At 43.7% G+C, this 20,339-nt stretch overlaps 1 protein-coding gene across 6 annotated transcripts in view; it reads right to left on the bottom strand.

The window, feature by feature from the left end:
- LOC146080571 (uncharacterized) overlaps positions 1–20,339 on the bottom strand; it is a 31,906-nt gene that overhangs the window by 5,494 nt on the left and 6,073 nt on the right. For 4 of the 6 annotated variants that reach the window (XM_083188013.1, XM_083188014.1, XM_083188016.1 and 1 more), the window contains exons 3-12: positions 19,491–19,615; positions 18,771–18,861; positions 17,291–17,370; positions 16,973–17,017; positions 16,094–16,146; positions 14,621–14,763; positions 13,513–13,594; positions 9,898–9,960; positions 4,880–5,005; positions 2,913–3,925 (exon numbers count right to left, since the gene is read on the bottom strand). In XM_083188013.1, the coding sequence (XP_083044139.1) occupies positions 2,913–3,925; positions 4,880–5,005; positions 9,898–9,960; positions 13,513–13,594; positions 14,621–14,763; positions 16,094–16,146; positions 16,973–17,017; positions 17,291–17,370; positions 18,771–18,861; positions 19,491–19,615 (1,821 nt within the window). The remainder of the gene's footprint in view (positions 1–2,912; positions 3,926–4,879; positions 5,006–9,897; positions 9,961–13,512; positions 13,595–14,620; positions 14,764–16,093; positions 16,147–16,972; positions 17,018–17,290; positions 17,371–18,770; positions 18,862–19,490; positions 19,616–20,339) is intronic. The other 2 variants (XM_083188015.1, XM_083188017.1) reach the window with 2 other exon arrangements.

The raw sequence follows: 20,339 nt of genomic DNA, 5'->3' as shown, positions 1-20,339 counted from the left end.
TCAACCTAGAGTCAATATATCATAAATCCGGATACCGCACAGGTTACAGCTGCCCAACCTGCAGTGCACATGGTTTTGTCCATTAGTAAACCAAGGGGGGGGGGGGGGGGGGGGGGGATTCAGGTTGGTTTGCGAAGCAGAGTTAGTTGGTTTGCTAATGGACAAAACCATGTGCACTGCAGGTTTGGCAGCTGTAACTTGTGCAGAGAGAGTTGGATTTGGGTGTTTTATTGTTTCTGTGCAGGGTAAATAATGGCTGTTTTATTTTTACACTGCAATATAGATATCAGTTTGAAGTACAAACCCCACCCAAATCTAACTCTCTCTGCACGTGTTACATCAGCCCCACCTGAAGTGCACATGGTTTAGTCCATTAACAAACCAAATGTGCTTTGCAAACCTATCTAAATCACCCTCCAAATGTGCCTTGCGAGCCAACCTGAATCACCTCATAAGAATGTGGTTGACAATGAATGACCGTGGGATCATATCTCAATAGTAAGGAACAGGACAGATTGATTTCCCACCCCCCAAAAAGGTACATTGCAAATTATTAACATCAGACAAACATTCATCCTACAGGGATCATGCTTCATTGCTTAAAAAATATTACGTTCATACAAGAAAATGCTGCTCAACCAAGAAGAGTACTAGAGCATGAGATCAGCGGTCACTGCAGTGGCTAATGCTCACAGACTTGTCCAGACATGAGCTTAGTATATACAGTGTACAAAACATGGTACAGATCAGGAATTACTGGAGCAGAGAAAAGAAAGGGCATACATGACAGAAACTGTGAAATATATTGAGGGAAACATTCTTATGAATGCAATTATTAGAACACGAGGACATGCACTGACACTGGAGGGAGGGAGGTTCAGGGGAAATCTGAGGAAAATTATTTCACAGAAAGGGTAGTGGACAAGTGGAATAACCTCCCATCAGAGGTGGTAGAAGCTAAAGACCATAGAGCAATTTAACCCTATGAGGGCTTCAAAAAGTGATCAAATGGAGAGGGATAAACACCAGTCATTTAGATCATATCTGCCATGTTACAGGCTGGATTTGAAAAATGAGAGGTACGAGCAGATTGGCTGGTTGTTTATCACTCTCCACTTTATCATTTTTTGAAGCTTGATACATTTGGCCCTAAGGGAGAAAAATATGGGTTATTTGTCCTGTCTCCAGAATACATTTCCAAGAAAATGGCCACTGCGTCATGTCAGTGGTCACATGACACGTTCTAGCCTAACACTTCTGGGAGCCAGAACACTCAATTACTGAACCCAGGAAACCAGAAGTGGGCAGAGACGCCAGGTATATGCATAAGGGATCCGCAGATACCGGAAGCGTGGCAGAAGTGCTGCACAAACTAAAACTGACAATGTATATGCATGTCTTCAACCTTTTACATTCAAACTCACCCCATTTTTATATACTTGCAACTACCTATATTCTATACATAAGCAACTGTTTCTCAAACATGTGGACTGTGTTATTAACAACTAGTAATCACATAACAGGAAGTGATGTCATCCAGAGTATCTTGTTTATTAATGGACCAATAGAAATCCTATCCCAGTACACCTTCAAGTCCTGATGAAGTCATTTAAACGAACCGCATTGGTCCTTATTAACTTTACCTCCTACACAAAAGATAACCCATATCTATTTATCTTATTTTATGTTCTATTTCTATAATCTATTATGTATTTTTAGACATTTTATGTGCTTTTATTCTATTTTCTTTTGAATAAATTGTCATTTATAAAGTTATTTGTAGAGAAAATACTAGCTCATGTTTACATTGATACTATTTATTTAATTGGGTTTTACGTGACATCGTTGGTCACTAATAACCTTATCCACCCTTGCTATAAATACAGGGAATATTTAATTATTCACTCCAGTAATGTTTAATTAAATATTCCCCATGGTACTTATGTACTAACTGGGCTGCCGATTTTGAAATCGGGTCCATCGCATCGCATGCGATGCGATGGACCCGATTTTTCCATAGGATTCAATGTTAAAATGGACTGAGTCCATTTTAACATGGAATTCAATGGGAAAAGGGGTCCTTTTCATACCCCTACTATCCAAGTGGGCATGGAGTTGGATATAAACCTGTGGCGAGCGTAGCGAGCCACCGAGCCCGAAGCGTGGCGAGCCCCGCGAGGGGACACAGAATACCGTCCCCTCGTGGGGCTTGCTTCGCTCGCCACGCTTCGGGCTCGGTGGCTCGCTACAGGTTTATATCCAACTCCATGCCCACTTGGATAGTAGGGGTATGAAAAGGACCCCTTTTTCCCATTGAATTCCATGTTAAAATGGACTCAGTCCATTTTAACATTGAATCCTATGGAAAAATCGGGTCATCGCATCGCATCTGATTGTATGCCTTAAGTTAAGGCATACAATCAAAAAATCGGCAGCCCAGATAATACATAAGTACCTTCCCCATAAAGCAATGTGTAATACATGGGTCATGTATAATTACCCTGTAAATGACCTACTCACATTAAAAGCAGTTAATAAAAATTGTGTGTCAGAGTTCAAAAGTGGCTTTGGACCTACTGGGCACAAGAACTGCATGGATTTACAGCACAAGGTAGCACATTTGTATAGAAGCAGCACTGCACAGGCAGAGAAACTGGGCAGATATGAATCCCTCTTGCTAGAGTAAGGTGCTGGTGTGGCCTCGTTTTGTAGAGCATTCTGTAGACCATGCAACATGAAGAATGCAGCATGGCAGCCCCCACTCTAATTACTAAGCATATAAGTGGAATTGGTCACTGAGAACATAACACACGACAACATGACTTGCAAAAGAAGCACTGCAACAGTGACCGCTCTTACCAAGGCAGGGATGTATCAAACCTTCAAGAGAAATAAAGAGAAGAAGTTCTCACCAGGTTATCTCTTGCCAGTTCTAGGCCAGGTACAACGTGTTTCTCTGTGGCCTGGGAAGTAGAGGGCTGGCCACATGTAGTACTGGGAGATGCTTCTTCTGGGTTGGCCGTGCTTGTTTTTGATCCCTCTGCCAGGGACTGTGTAATCTCTGAGCCTTTGCTTGGCAGCATTTTTTGTTTCACCACAAACTCTAAACTAGGTTTTTTTGACGGTCCCCCCTTTTTAACTGTAGTTTTTCTGCAAATTTTGGGACTTTCTGAGCCGGCTGTGACAGCCTGTTCTGTCCTTCCTTCATCAGAAATAGGCCCTGTTCTATTTGTGTCCCCTAATTGCTTATCAGGGGCAGTCTGCACGTGGCTGTCCGCACTGGTCACTGAAGTAATGCCTTCCTCCCCAGACACCGTGCTCAGGCAATGTGACCTGTCTACACACTTAGGCATCTGTTGCTCCAAGTCAGAAAGTGTGCTCTCTGAGCCATCTGAAGAAAGCTTCCTCTTCCTTACATTCCTTCTTCTCAGCGAGTACCTTTCATTGTTCCTGTCATGGTTTGGTGAAACATGTCCTAGATTCATTCTAGGTCGGTTCTCTGTACTGTCTGAGCTACGAGACAAAACTGGACATATCAGGGCTTTGCTGCCTATGGTAAAACTGCCCTGTGGGGAGCTGGGTATCTGACCGGAGCAATCTGATCGGGACTCCTGAGTAAGTGGTATCAAGATGGGAGATGTCAGGCTGGTGTCTGAAAGTCTACTTTGTCTACAGCGACCAGAGTTGCTACTGGAATCCATGCTTTCAGCGGTCTGTGCACCAGCTTTTGTTTCAGATGGCTGAGGGTTTTTAGAGGTTTCTGAAACATTCAGGGGAGAAATCTCATTATGGCTTTCAATGGCGTCAATTGCAGACATATCTAGATGGGGCAGTAATATCTCTGGGGTGCTACTGTCTGGACTTGCGGCAAGATCATCTTCACCACTCCACTGCGTAACAGGCCGTGAAACCCCTGGTTGGGTATCTGCAACAGCACGAAATCAGAAATATAATGAAAACAAAAAAACACAACCCCCCATAAACATTATTATAATATTACTGTGCATTTTAAAGTGCCTGCAAACCAATGTTAATTTCTCTAAGGTCTTTGATTCCAGAAGTTACAGCTACTATGGGGGGAATGCAATCCTCTGCTGCTATTTCCGACAGGGGAACTAGCAGCGGGGCCCTATTCAACGCTGTCTTTACCGACAGCATTGAAGAGGCATCACCGCAGAATGAGCCCGACTTTAAAAGCTGTCAGGCCCGTTCTGCCGAGGATTGTCGCGATCCCATCCGTATAGCGACAATCCCCGCCCGTTATGCGGACACGCCCCATTCAATGTCCCGCCTGCCAATTTCCTGTCCGGCAAACCGTAAACGGGCCAGGATCAAGGCTGTCGGGAGGGACAGACAGCGGTGATTCGGGATTGCATAACTCCCTATGGCTGTAAAATATAACTTACAAAAATAAAGTAAAAAACATACATATTATATAAAAATGTGATAATCATTAGTGCTAGTTCACAGTGTACAGCCTTGATTAATATTCTTAAGCTGGGTGCACAATGGATGAAGTGTGCAATGGTGACCTGGCAGGTTTCAGTGTAAGTTTAATAACCTAAAAAACAATCCTTGTAAATATATTTGCACTACATCATTGGTTCTTAAACCTTTTCCTCAGGACCCAAAACAGCTCAGTTTCCAGTTCACCTTGCAGGTGCACAGGTGTACTCATTACTGACTGACAGGTGGAGCTAATTAATTGCCTTGTGATTCTGTGAGGAGACCTGGAAAACATGAACTATTTGGGGTCCTGAGGACAAAGTATGATAACCTATAGAGTAGACCCCAGGACATGTCAGTTTTGTTTTCCATTCTAATTTCACGTGTATTTATGGGTTTATCACTACTATGCTCCTGTCTCAGACCTACTCACCAGAGCATGTGGCTTCACTAATGCACAGTGGTTGCAGCTTGTTCCAGGGGTTTTCTGACTGGCTACTTGGTCCATCATCCATCGGTTCCCCGGACAATGAGGATATTGCTGTGCTGTATATTTGAGCTGCAACCACGAAAAATAGATCCAAACAAAAACATTAATGATTAATTCTAAAACAGGGAAGACAGTGGTGTTTAATGCAAACACTGGACCATAATAATATATTATGGGTACACCACAATATTCCGTAGAGAGGGCAAATTGAATATAACTTAATACCCTCCCCTTAGGATCTAAAGCTGATAGACAGATTAAACTGATTGGGAAGCAGCAGCTCAGATAACAAAACATATAATGTGCACAATTTTATCCACAGTCTAGTGATCAGCTTTACAACCTACATTTATATTTTATCTATACATTTAAACTACAGTATACAGAGATTTGAGCACACTGTCTCTCCAAATAGTATTCTTGTCATCCCTCTATTTCTTTAAATAGATTTTTAGTGACTTCTGCGTCATATAAACACAGGCTTAAATATATTAGCCTATAATCTGTGGGCTTCAGTGCAATTGCTGCTAGAGTTAAAGTGGCCAAAAAACAACCTGGTTTTGCTTTAAAAGCAAGTTGCGCCTTAAGGGGGATATTAAGGGGGTATTCAATGTGGGTCACGGCTGTCGAGCTGGCTTAACAGCCGTGACCCGTCCCGTTCTCGGTCAGCTCGACCGAGAAATTATAGACGGGATTCAATGTCCCGCCTGCCGCGGGACGAGAAAGGGGCGTGGCCGCGAGAAGTGGCCGGGAATCGGCGAGTTGATATATATATATATATATATATATATATATATCTCATGCTCTAAAGACCAGATCACTAGTGTCGGGTACAAGCAAAGGTCATCTTCCCACTGCTAAATATTGAAGAATGGTTAGGATCTCGAGGGAGGGACCCCAGCAAAGTGCTATAGGGCTTTTTCTAGAGGCAAATTCCTTCTTAGATGGACAAAACCATGTGCACTGCAGGTGGGGCAGATGTAACGTGTGCAGATATAATTAGATTTGGGTGGGATTTTTCTTCAAAGTGAGATCTATATTGCAGTGTAGAAATAAAGCAGTCAGTTAGTATCCCTGCACTGAAACAAAATAACTCACCCAAATCTAATTCTATCTGCAACTGCTACATCTGCCCCCTGCAGTGCACATGGTTTTGTCCATCTGAGAAGGAATTTGCCTCTAATGCAGCCCACACACGCACCGATCCCGGCGTGCGTTGTGGGCTTAACTAGCACACATAGCATCGCATCGTATGCCTTGTGCATATGATGTGCATGCGATGCGATGCTGTGCTAGAAAAAGCTAGTACAAAAAGTATGTGCAGCACATACTTTTTGTACTGTACGATGAGGTGCCGCGGGAGCGCGCACCCCATCGTACAGCATCGCACTGCCCGCATCGGTGCGTGTGTGGCCTCCTTAAGAGTGAACTAGAATAAGGCCCATAGTTAGGAAAAGGGAGATTATTTCTGGTGGGTGCCGGGTGACCTCCCGATAGTTGGGATTCCGACAGACATTACAACAACGTCGGAATTCAGACTGTTAAGACAAAGTTGGGATCCCGACTGACATAGGCTATTTTCCTTCGTGGGGGTCCACAACCTTCATAGAGGGAGAATAGAATAGGTGGCAAGTAGGGATGCCAATCCCGGGGCATTTTTTCAATCCCGGAATTCGGGATTGAAAAATGCCCAATCCCGGGATTCCCGGGATCCTGGGATTGGCATCCTTAATACAAAAACTGCCCGGGCCCCCCGCATATTTTCTTACTTTGTGGTGCGGTTGGACCGGGCGGGTGGGCGATAAGCAGGGCGGGCGGGTGTGCGATGAGCTGGGCGGGTGGGCGGGCTTTCGGGCTGACATTGGAGCCGGGCGGGCTGTTGACTCAGACAGCCAGGGTGGGAGGGCAGCACGCCTAGGACAAAGCCGCTGTGTGGGCTGCGCAGCGTGACCTGTGACGTCATCATGCTGCGCAAAGCCACACTGCCGGGGACAGGAGAAGCCGGGCAGAGTCTGAGAACCCACCCAGACTCTGCCCGGCATTAGACTGCGCATGCGCAGTCTAATCCCGAAATCCCGGGATTGGAAACTCAAATCCCGGGATTGAAATCCCGGTGTTTGAGTGGCCAAATCCCAGGATCCCGGGATTGGCCACCCTAGGGGTTTTGTTGCGCTCACCCCACTGTCTGAGTCTCAGCAGACTGATTCTGACTTCGGACTAATGACTGTTGGAATCCCGCTGTAGGTTGCTATGTCCCACCTATATCTGGCTCCGTATTATTTCAAATGGAGAAATCAGTTCAGCCAAATATCACTGATGCATGAGCAGAACCCAGCTCAGACATAAATGTTGCACGACAGATTGTCTATTTTAACATCATATTAAACCATCTTACATCATATATAAAATAATCAATGTACTGTATTGCATCTGTTTGGGCACCTGCTCATTTGCTGGTAGCATAGATACCAAAATAAAATAGAACATTGTGTATGTATGTATAAACCACAAACTAAACCCAAGGGAACAGTGGATCCCTTGGATAGTTGCTCTATAAAAGCATGTTTTTAAAAAAGTATTTGACAAAAACAAATCTCCACAACAAAAGACTGTAAAAGCAAAACAGAGTGACACAGGGTCACGGAATACAGAAAACACCCCACACAGTCACACCCAGACCCACTTCCTGTTACTATCCAAAGTAGTAATCCAAATAAAAAAGGTATAACAAGGTAGGGTCAGACAAACATGGAACCAGAAGATTCTACATTGTACTTACTATGAGAATTGCACACATAAACAGGATGCTTACCAACCAGTCACATAAGTACCTACATCCGCATTATACACTATGGCAGGCTGTGCTGATATTATGACATCTGCCTTGTCTGGACACACAACTACATCGTCATCAAGCCTAGGAAATAGTGAGCGATTTGCTGGATGTTCAGTTGTGTGCCCTGACTTTCAAATTGGCTCTTACACATACACATGGGGTGATTTCAGCCCCATTTCTAAGCAATCTAACTTGATCGCTTAGAAATGAAGCATGGATCTCTCTGTGTGTATAACCCCAGGCAACAGTGATATGCGGTTCCGTGCGTTGCTATCGACCGTAGAGATAGAAAGTGCTTGCATTTGTTGTCAACCGGATTTGTTGCCTGGGAATTATTGGAAAAGTCAATCCTGTGTAACATTACATATAACTAACCCTATTAATTGTTACTCTGTAGACTCATAGGGGTAAATTTACTAAAGAAAAAAAATTGAAAAGAAGTGATGTCCTAGAAAATGATATACAGAATCTTATTGGTTGTTATGGGCAATATCATCGCTTTTCATATTTAGAAACGGTACTTGTGTATTATCACGGCGCCAGTTACGTAGTTAGCGTAGAGGCACTGTCAGAATCAGCATAGTTTACGCGCAGGCAGCGTAATCAGCGTATCTGTTAGATTTGGTGTAGTGTTCTCGTGGCCAGCGTAGTCAGCGTATCTGTCAGAGTCAGCATCCCTGTCAGATTCGGTGTAGTGTTCCCGCGGCCAGCATAGTCAGTCAGCGTTACGTACTCAGAGGTGAAGGGACTGCGTAATGGCTGCAGAACAATGTTTAACTTGCCGCAGACAGAGGAGGAGTCAGTGGTGGTCTTGATAAATTGATATTATTGTAATTTGTTAATTTGCTTTTTTCTTCTTTATTATTAACTAAAATCCAGTTAACAGATAACACATGTCGTCATTAATGTCTCAGATTTATGATATGGCAGGTGTGATTGTGTTCCTGAAACACCCCCACTATCCACGACAGGACGAAGCGTGCCGATACCCCCACTATCCACGTTGGCGTTGAGTTGATTTCATAAAGTGTGGCGAGCGCAGCGAGCCACGTGAGGGGATGCGGATCACTTTACATGTAATCCGCTTCCGCTCGCCTTGCAACGCTTGCCACACTTTATAAAATCAACTCCACGTCGTCGTAGATAGTGGGGGTATGAAAAGGTCGGGAGGACGCATAACGCGTCCGCTCGCCACCATTCGGGCTGGCGAGGATTTTCAAATGGAGGCATTTGCCAGTATGTAACATGGAGCACTGGCAAATGCCTCCTTTATTGTGCATGAGACGCACTTGCGTACGCACCCCCTCTTTGTGCAGGAGACGCACGCACTACCGAACCCCTAACCCTGTCAGCAAGGTTACTGTACCCTGCCACAATAGTTACTCAGACGCAGGAGCGTCTCAGATAGATGGAGCGCCTCTCCTCCGGCGACTGCATGATCTCCTCTCCACCGGCGTCCGCCAGCAGAGAGGGGATCCTGTGGGCGCTGTGTGAGAGGCGCTCACTAGGCTTGCCATGGACGACGGGGACAGAGCCATGGACGCTGGGGACAGAGCCGGGCAACTGCGGAGTCCCTACGCTAAGTACACTAAGCAGCCGTTGGACTGCCACAGAGTCACTACGCTAGGCAGCCATTGGGCTACGCTGTAAACGTAGCGTAGCCGGGCGCTGTGCTATTACACAAGTTCCTTATAAACTTTAGTAAATTTACCTCATAAACACTGTTCTCTAATCAACATCCCTGTTATAGTGGCCAAAGACAATTGCAAACCATGTTGCATTCTTCCTCTTGCCCCATGCACCACACTGTGCAGATCACTGTACCATGAGGGAAAACACATCTCCAAGTGGGAACATACCCTGAAGCAGATGCTTTGCAGTTGGTGACCCCATGACGAGATACCATAACTCGTCACAAGTACATTACGTTTTTTTAGGAGGTTACCAAAATGCATTCAGAGTACCAAGTGAACAAAAATGTGCCATGCAATGTGTAACATCACAAACACTGTAACGAGCCTCCTGAGGATATGGCACAAATGAGACTTACTGAATTAGACAATAGTATTCTCACTACACCCATTTATAGGATCTTAAACATCTTAAAAAAAAAAAAAAAACTTACAAGAATTACTTCTATCAGAAGAAGAATTTACATCATCGGTGAGCTGAATATCAGTTCTGTACTCTGAAATACAGAGAGACATGATATATCAGCAGAAATTGCAGTCACTTTTCTAGTGCAAAGACCAAAATATAGAAATAGCTTTACCCTCATGTGGCACTGATGGACCCAATGACCAAAGTTTCACAAGACTTATTGGTACTTATTTATTAATATTATTAGAATGTGCATTCTTCAGTAGGCTGGGTAGGGTGTAAGAGCAGTCGGATGGACTGGTGGGGCAACAGATTAATTGGTACTTGTTTCCTAGCACGGCGCCCTTCGCATACAGTACTTAGTGGTGTGCGATGCGAAATTAACATGAGTGCTTGTACAATGAACTATCGCATAGCATTGCATGCCAGCAAATGACATGCAATGCGATTTTTAATTGTACAAGCACCCTGATGGGTGCTTACAATGTTAAATGCACCCCCATTGTCAACGCCACCCCGAAGCGTGGCGAGCGCAGCGAGTCCGTGAGGGGCGGCGGTACGCGTCCTCCGACATTTTCATACCCCCAGTATCGGCGTCGGAGTGGAGTTGATTTCAGATAGTGTGGAGAGCGTAGCGAGCCACCGAGCCCAGCGAGGGGACGCAGAATACGAGCCCGAAGCGGGCGAGCGCATCGAGAATACATGTAAATACATGAATACGCAGAATACATGTAAAGTAATCTGTGTCCGCTCGCCACGCTTCGGGCTCGGTGGCTTGCCACACTATCTAAAATCAATTCCACCTAGACGTGGATAGTGGGGGTATGAAAAGTTTGGAGGAAGCGTACCGCCGCTGGTCGGCACGCTTCGGGTTGGCGTTGATAGTGGGGGTGGCGTTGCCAAAGGGGGTGCATATAACATTGTAAGCACCCATCAGGGTGCTTGTACAATTAAAAATCGCATCGCATCGCATGTCGTTATATTGCATGCGATGCGATTGTCTAAGATGCAGTGCAATCAAAATCGGGGGCACCGTGCTAGGAAACAAGTACTGATTATTTCCAAACAGGAGTGAATGTGATAAAGACACCCCAGACTGAAGGCAGCAGGATTAATCCATACATAACCCCCCTTTCTCCACACAACATCATCAAAGATACATCAATAAGGAGCACATATATAACACACTTACGGATATAAACACATTTAGACAATCTGCATATTACTGGTACACGTTGAGTATCCCGTATCCGTGCATCCCGTATCCAAATTATTCCAAAAACCGTGGTTTTTGGAATCATTCAAATTTTTTTATTTTTTTTTACCCCTCCTAACCCTCTTTTCATACTTACCAAGTCCCAGGGCGTCCACAGCAGGCCTCCGACATCTTCTCCAGGGTCTCCAGCGGTCTCAGGAATGCATTGCGCAAGTGTGCGCGCACACTCGCGCAATGAATTCCTGGGACCGCTGGAGACCCTGGAGAAGATGCCGGAGGCCTGCTGTGGATGCCCGGGGACTGCGTGGACGCCGAGGGACCACCAGACACCATCAGGGGACAGGTAAGTATGGCTAAAAACATTTATTCCAAAAACCGAAAAATTCCCCTATCCGGAATGCTCGTGGTCCCGAGCATTTCGGATAGGGGATACTCAACCTGTACCAGTAATATGGCAAATCATGGACAATTCCAGAAACAAGTTAGTTATATATATATATATATATATATATATATATATATATATATATATATATATATATATATATATATATATATATATATATATATAATAAAGTTAGATTACCATTATTACACATTTCTAGATTGCCATATATTCAGTTGCACTTTATAAACGTAAAAGAAATATTAAGATAAAAAAATGTTTCAACTACAAGATAACATTAACCCCTTCAGTGGTGGTTTTTTTTTTTTTTTGTGAGCGCTCCCCACTGGGCGAGTTTTTTATGGGGAGCGCTCCCTTAAAAAAAAAACACCACTGCCTCCCTGGGTCCAGGCAGCACCGCTGCACTGTCAATCAGCGGCTGCCCGGACCTGCGCCCCCGCACCCCATCCCTGTCCCCGGCAGCCGGCTTGTCATAAGCCGGCGCCGGGGACTTCAATACAAAACCCGGAGGGGAGGAGGAGGCGCTGCAGAAGAGAGGGAGCCGGGCAGCGCTGAAGCTGCATGAGTTCACTGATTGAACTCAGCAACACTGCCCGGCTGTAAACAGTGGCAATCCCGAGAATTTTCTGGGCTTGCCAGACTGGGCACTGAGGCACAGCCCGGAAAATTCTCGGGATTGCCACTGAAGGGGTTAAACCATTGCGTTTATGTTATGGTGTGTACACATGGTGCCGTTTTGGCTATCGATTTTGACTATAGTGAAAATCTATAGAAAGTTAGTCAAAATCGCACCATGGAGGTCATTCTAAAATCCGAATTTGCCCGCACGCATGCAAATGGGTGTTTTGCCGACCATCGAATGATTTCTAAGGTGAGCGCAAATCTCAGACACTCTCTGGTGTCTGAGATTTGCGGCTACCTATTTATGGGAAGAAGGCGGGCAGCAGACATCCTGTGACATCAGTGGCCCGCCCCAGCACCCGTGAATTACCCTGGGAAGACCCAGCGTTTGCATGGGGAAGCTTATGAAACGCTGGGCGTTCCCATAGGTGCCACTGAAGTCTGCGGCCACACGGCACCCACACTGATCTGTGCAAATGGGCCAGCGACAACACAAGTCGCCGCGGCTGCTCGCGCAGATGGACTGCACATGTGCATAACCGTATATGTGCATGCGAAGCCCATAAACATCGCTCACCATTGCAAATTCGCAATGGTGAGAACAAACCAGAATTACCTCCCATGTTTGGCCACATCTGATCCTGATTTGCGGCCCCGCAGCCTTGGAATCAAAAGTAAAAATAGACTGTGCAGCACAGTCTATTTGTACTATCTCAGAACGATGGCCATGTTGCTCAATGCATCATGGCCCCTGCTCCCCATCCCGTCCCTCCCTCTCAGCCAATCAGCCAATGCCGGCACCCCACCAGCAGTCCATATCAAATGGATATCGACGGCTGCCAGTTCCCACCGTGTGCACATACCATAAAGTAATCACTGTAAATTTGATTGTAGCATATACAGTATATACTCTATTTGCAGATAATAACCACAATAAAGGGTGGCAGGTACTGCACTAAATAGGTACCTATATCCTGCATAGTGCTAGCCAAATGTTACACATTACTAGCAATTATTAAAAATAACAGTCCTTTAGCAACACAGTTTCATACTATATAATTACTGACACATTCAGTTTCTTTATCACAAATACTGTGCAATGTGTGATAGTCTAATAGATTACATAGCAAGACTGATTGATATTCAGAGAATATTTCCTGGAAAATTCCAGAATAACTGGGAGTGGTTGAAAAAAAATAACCCTCCCCCAGTAAAACGGTTGTTGCTTATACAGTATTCCAGCCTCAGCAACACATCCTGCTTATGAGGGCATGCTCCCTGTAAGTATATTCTCTAACACTAGGGGCACTCTCTTCTTAGGGATGATGGCTTTGGCTCCAGCACATATATTCCGTTATATTGCCTATAAACAATGTATCGCAGGATAGTCAGTGTACCTGTCATCTGCTCCAGAGCGGATTCTTCATGTGGAGGGATAAGCAACAAATGGATGGGAATAGAAAAACTATGTTGATTCTTCTGAAAAACATAATGTAATAAAATATAGCTTACCTATCTGAGCAATAAACAAACACAACTGTAATATTCCAGCAAAATATATACTATACTGAAAAGCTGACTGTTTTGCTAACGTGAAATACAACAGTATTGATGGACTCCAGTTGGGGTAGATGACAAAAATAATTCGTTTTACCCAACAAAAACCTTTGTACTGTCACTGTATGTAAGAAATTACCATTTTTCTATGTAATTCAGTCACCTATGGAAAAAGTGTAGATGACGTGTTAAGCATAGGGGTGTATGAAGTGCATAATTAAAGGCATATTGAAATAGTATGGCTATTTAACCCCCGATCCCACTGTAGTACTGCACACATGCCCACTTTATGTGGCCAATTTAACGAACTTCAAAATACTGGATTACTACAGACAAAAATAAGGCAAAGTATGATGTCTGCTTGCTTAGTTGACATTATACATTGGTATATACAGAAGCTTACACTAAGTGAAAGAGATATATCAACTACTGAGTGCAGAGCTAGAAAAATCCGTAATAAACATAAAAGCAGGCCCAGATTAAGGGAAGGTACAGTGGCAGCACATTCTGCTGTGTCAATGCCCTCTGGTGGCTCAGCTGATCTTTAACAGTGCCAGTCTATGGAGAGCAGACACGAGTAGCGCAGGGTCAGTGTCCCAATGGACTTCACTTCAACACATTGTGAACCACAGAGTCTGAGCTGTCAGTGTCTGCTGCTCAAGTGACACTGCTGCTGACATGTGCAGGCCAGCGTGTGTGTCAGTCACACGGAGTGCAGGTGTTTGGCAGCCATTTTACTTGTGGGGGCCTCCACAAAGTTGTTGCCCCTGGGCCCCCACTTGCCTTGATGCGGCCCTGCATGAAAGGCTTAATTTACAGGTGCACATATAAAATGAATACAAGAAGTGCTGAAGATGCAACTATGCTTATACTTAAGAATATGCACAGACTAAAGAATGGAAGTGTTAATGTACAGTATAATGTGAATATGTAGTAATAAGTTTGTACCTTACTGCCCCAATTCGTTCGTGCTTGTTCTGGGATCTCTTGGGTCTCAAATGGGTTAATATCAAGGCAGTGTTCAGCAATGGATTTCAAAGCTTTGAATTTATTTTCACTTTCAACCATCAGTAACTGGGTAAGAGACACATCTGTTAAATGAAAGAGATTATTCTAAATGGAACATGCAATATATATATAACGGTATTACAAGTCTATATGGACAATATTAATCTATAGTATGTGTTATAAGCAATGTGAATAGCATGAAAGTATGACATGGAGGGTTAGGGTGCGTGGGGAACGTTAGGCTGCAGTAAGAATGGGTTAAATGTTCTGGTAGCTTAAAAAGCTGTAATATTGGGACGGAGGAATATCTTAAATTTGGTTCAGACTACACTATTTGCGGCAAAGCAAACAGCATGTAGCATTCTCTCTGCTAATGAAAGCTGGCTAGCGATAGGTACGCAGCATCATTCCATGACGTGTGCGCATTCTGGCCTTGCTACAGAACACGGATGTATGCAGCAATAATGTAGCGGGGGACATCTGTATATTGGATCTACCCACAAATCCTCCCAATTCATTATAATATGGACAGAAATAAATGTTTTGACAAGTGTTGGTACCTACGATCAGATTCCACTACATAAACACATCTTCCACAGCATAAACATACAAGAGCCTCATGTTCCTTATTTCCACATTTGCCACGCTGGCATAAATGCTGGCAAAGACTCCAGCAAGTTTCTCCAATAATCAAGAACTCTGTCATATTCACAAATTAATGAGTCGCACACAAAGAGAACAAAAAAAACAACAACAAAAAACAAACAAACAATGTATAGCCCTCCTATGGTTTGTTTTATATAGGATACAGTTTAAACACAATCCTAACACATGCAGTAGCATCTGTTCTTATCTATATGCACACTCTAACACTTCACTTGCTACACTAGTGTGATGCCTTGGGATGGTTTAGCCAGGCTGGATTTTGAGATGTCGCATTCTCCAGGCTTGAATCCTTATGGAGCGCACACACAGTTTGATCCCAGGGGCAGATTCGATATCAACAGCCGCCAGGACCAGGCGGGTTGCCGGAATCGAACAGAGGGGAAAGGGCGGTGGGAGGATGGTGCTACGAGTTACCCAGCCGGTAACTTGACTGCTATAGGAGCTGATTGGCTGGAACATTATCCCCTTCGATTCCAGCTTTTCTCCAGGCTTACATCTGCCCAGTTTTGATATAACAAAACTGGCCAACATGATATGAGCAGGTGCAAGAAATACAATTATATTGACAAGCTGAATAGTTTTCTGGAGACAGACATGGATACATGAATATTGTACTCAAATACAAGGAAATAAATAACATGAACAAGGCATTATATATATTCCCAAACAGAAGTGTACAAACAATGCATCATCATCAGCACAATAGCAAAAGCTAGTATGAGAAAATGAAATCTGCAACACACTCACCTGATAAATTCATGCCAGAAGTCTCCCTCATGTCACATTCATTCTTGTAATTTCTGAAACATATACAGCATTACATACTTGCCTACTTTTGAAAACTAGTTTCAGGGAGATTATAGTTGGTAGTAAAATTTTGCACTGTGCCCCATTAAGGGGGCGTGACATGCTCCACCCAAAGGGGTGTGTCTACTTCCATATATGGAGAGATTGTGAATAGAGATTGTGACCGTGGCACTTAGACTCTTCTTAAAATTAATTATATCCAAATGTAGATAAGCTTTACAAAAGTTCCCTTCTATAGGGATTTTGGGCAACTTTGGTCAAATTTGTGGATGTTTTTGACCGATTTTGGGTGGGATGCTGATTAATCCAAAAGTGAAAAAAGGCATAGGCAAAAATGTAGTAAAAAATGGGGTAAAATCAGCAATTGAATATACTGTAGAGGGGCCGAATAAGTGCTGTTTTTTTGGCTAGCCGAATGGCTACCACCATTTTTCACACCTGGCAAATTATTGGGACCAACTGAACTTCCATTTTAATATCACTAATAAATTAAGACAAATCAATCAATCAACAAAAAAAATCTTGCTACTTGCCAGACCTAAATAAGAGACTGGTCCAATAGGACATAACGCATTGTCACTGTCAACTGAGCATCTAGCTGGGGGATGCAGATAAAGGTTTGGCAGTTCCCTGCTGCCCAGCACTATTCAAGACACAGAGGCGCAAACATTCTCATGAAATTCCGACACTAAAACAATACACAACGTTCAAACGTATATGGCCAATAGAAACCTTTCGTTTCATTCACTAGATTTAGGCAAACTAATTGCCAATAGTTCAAAAGTGTTGGGAACCGGGGTGTCATGTTTTCTTACTTACTGCCATAGTTCCTTCATGATCTTCCTCACTCCTGGATCCATGTTACTGAAACAACAGACAACTTTTTGTTTATAATGACAATAATGACCATTGGTCAAAAAATCCAGTTTTAAACGTCCCAAAAACTGCTTTGGGAAAAATGGATAGCTCCCTTAATTGTACAAGAACAATGAACTATGCCATACACTCTCCTTTTATTGCTTTGAGTTATAACCCCCTTGTTAGTAAGTTACCCCTATCTTATTGTTATCTTGCATGCAACTGTGCAAGAGCAATACAATAATGCATTATTGGTGGGTAAGCAGTATCGTCACTCACCAGTTCAATGCGTCCACTGAATTTGTCTCCATGGCCATCATACTAAAATGCTGGACAATTAGGTAAAATTCACAGTTCTTCTAGAATAATAAGACATATTGAGAAGTCTAAATTTATTTTCATATGGATAATATACTGCATACAGGCAAATATTGTTTCCCCTGCAACAAAATCATCAACCCACTTCATTTTCACCTGAATGCTCTAATTTATCCCATCTCCTTATCTCCTTGCTCATCTCTACCCTAAAGTGATCCTACCTCCCCACCCCTGTTGTGTACAAGTGAGTCATCTACCGCATTAGTCAGCAATCATAGACTGGCGTTAGACACTGCAGAAAATCATAAATCCCAATGTCAGATCACTGTTCCCCAATTTCCACAAGATACACTTGGGTGACACAGTCTTTGCTAGGTCTGTGAGGATTAAAAATGCAGCCCAGAAGCAGCTGTCTTCTGCTTGAGCTAGCAGGCATTTCCCTTAGACAGAAGCAGTAGAACTGAAGCATTGACTGCACGGGGGAGGCCACTGCCTCACGATAAATGCGGGAGGCAGCTTTCAGCTTCTGCCCGCATTTATCAGACCCTGCCATGTAGAGCCCCACCCACAGTCAGGGATCGTAACAGGAGGACTCATACTGCTTTTATACCAAAATACCCAATCTGACAGCATTTATACTGCACCCGCAATATTCCGAGGTCGGCACCGTTCACACGGAATACTGGTGTAGTGTCTTTAATGCCTGTGCTTGGAGATGACGTCATCTCATCTCCAAGCTCCGGGAAATCTGCTGGCTGGGACCCCCATGGCGCCTATGTCATGCTAGGGGCAAGCCCAGCACTCGTGAAAGCTGCCCGGCTGACCCCAGCCTCAGTCTATGAGGTGAATGGACACTGCACACGGGCATCCATTCACCTTCTCACTATCACTGCTGCTGTCTACAAAGTACAGCATCGGAGGCTGCATGTGCCCTCTCCCACCCTCTCGACTGACCGCAGGATGCTGCGTTCGGGAGACATGGACTCGCCTCCATGGATGTAAATGGGTTGTATGACCAGAGTTACCCATTTATACTGTTCTTGAACACGGGTCACACCAATGTTAAACCCGCAACATTTCCTGGGGTGAATTGATGTGACTTTGGACCAAGGTAATTTAGAAGATGCCCGAGCCATGTTGAAACGCCAATAACCCAGGAAATGAGCTTGATGTAAAATGAGCATTAAAAGGGACCCCTGGGATCTGAATGAGTAAAATGCAGGGAGGCTTATCACCAAGTTCGTTTCCCAGGATATCCCTATTATGAATTATTAGCGACTCTGCAGATCCACACCACATGTGACTTATAATTGTGCAGTAAGGTAGTGCAGGGGGAGCCATTGCAGCTTTAACTGTCTCTATGTATATTATAGCCATTTAAAACGATTTTCATTTACAAAAATGACAACACATAATGAATACATTTTAGATAAATACTTACAAGCTCTTCAACTGCTGAAAAACACACAGAGAATTTTTTCAAAATGATAAGATTGTTCTTGAGATCAGCAACTGTGAAGTGTTCATTTTCCCTGTAATAAGAAAACAATAGATACAGCTGATTGGGACCAGTGCCAGCACTGCTGTGTGTGTCATCCTACATCCTGGACTATAGCATCTACATTACATACACCCAAACAAAAAAACAAAAAACTTGTATCAGGTGGAAATTAGACAAATAGGCTGTCCCAACCACAGTTTGTGAGGACAGGAGGGCTACAGGAGACACACACACACACACATGCACGTCCCAGTCACTCGGTGACGGGGAGTGGAAACCCTGCCCGTCTCTGCTTCAGGGTTATGGGGGATGGCGGGGACCAGCAGGGAGTGACGGGAAAGCGACAGAGAGCTCAGTCGGAACAGGGAGCGAGAGCGTCTCCTGAGCAGCACGCCCCTTTCTGGTGGATGGCGGGGGCTGGCGATTCTATCACCAGCCCCCGGCTGAATTAGGTGCACTACAACTGTATATATAAACTATAAAAGAGACAAGAGGAAGGTTGCCAACCCTGTAGTCATAGCAGCCACAGGAGCATGAAGTTATGAAATGATGGCTGGAAGGAATGCAAAGTGGAGATAAGGTAGGAGATAGGCTCCAAAGAATAAAGCATGGATACATTTTGTTTGCCTATATTGGGTACAGATCTGTAAGTGTATAGACCTTTCTAATGTTTCCTGGGCCTCCCTGGTGAGGACTGCTCTAATGTAATACTTCTGATCCGATATGAGCACCACAACTTCTGGATACAGGGGTCCTTCTGCAGACAGGTCTGGCGTCTTCACAAACTGACAGGAGAAGGAAAATCCCACATAAATACTGCAAATGCAAACATGAATAAACAGAACCGATTTGAATTGCTAGAATATGACACTAGGCTGTAATCAGTACCTTTTTAAAAAAAAAATTTGCTCCAGTTTCCAAAACTAGGGTTGTTCATATAGCAGCAATATGAAAGATGCAAAAAGTGCAAACAAATCTCAGTTAATTACTATTATTAGAGTTTTCTTTCCATGCATGGAAATTATTATCACTATATGGGATTCTTGTTATGATTTTAACCCTTTGAGTGCCAACATCTCTGTGAGAGATGTTCAAAATATCCACAAAAAATGCCAGTGTCACTGACATTTATTATATAAATTCAAATAAAAAAAATCTTCTGTTAAAAAAAGATATTTCCTATAGAATTACATGTCACTAAGATGAATAAAAATGTTTGCTTGGTAATTTTCACATCTATTTTGACAAATTTACTTGACACTCAAACGGGTTAAGATGGTTTTATCACAATTTTCCAGGATAAATATATAAAACAATTCCTCATGGCCACAGGATCATTTGAACTCTCTGGTTTACTGCTTTCTCCTTTTGGATATGCATTGATTAGGCTAAGGAGATGGCATTGCAAAGCGCCCCAGTGTTCTAGGTCAAGATCAGCTGGTGTGCACGAATAATAAAGATGGGGTTCTCTGTCTATACTAATGGTCAGTGGCTTCCTCAGGCAGTATG

The sequence above is a fragment of the Crinia signifera genome, chromosome 5 (genome assembly GCF_055691185.1).
Source record: "Crinia signifera chromosome 5, ASM5569118v1, whole genome shotgun sequence".
Lineage (NCBI taxonomy): Eukaryota > Metazoa > Chordata > Amphibia > Anura > Myobatrachidae > Crinia > Crinia signifera.
Note: the sequence above shows the minus strand (reverse complement) of the source record. Positions and strands in the feature narration are given on the sequence as shown.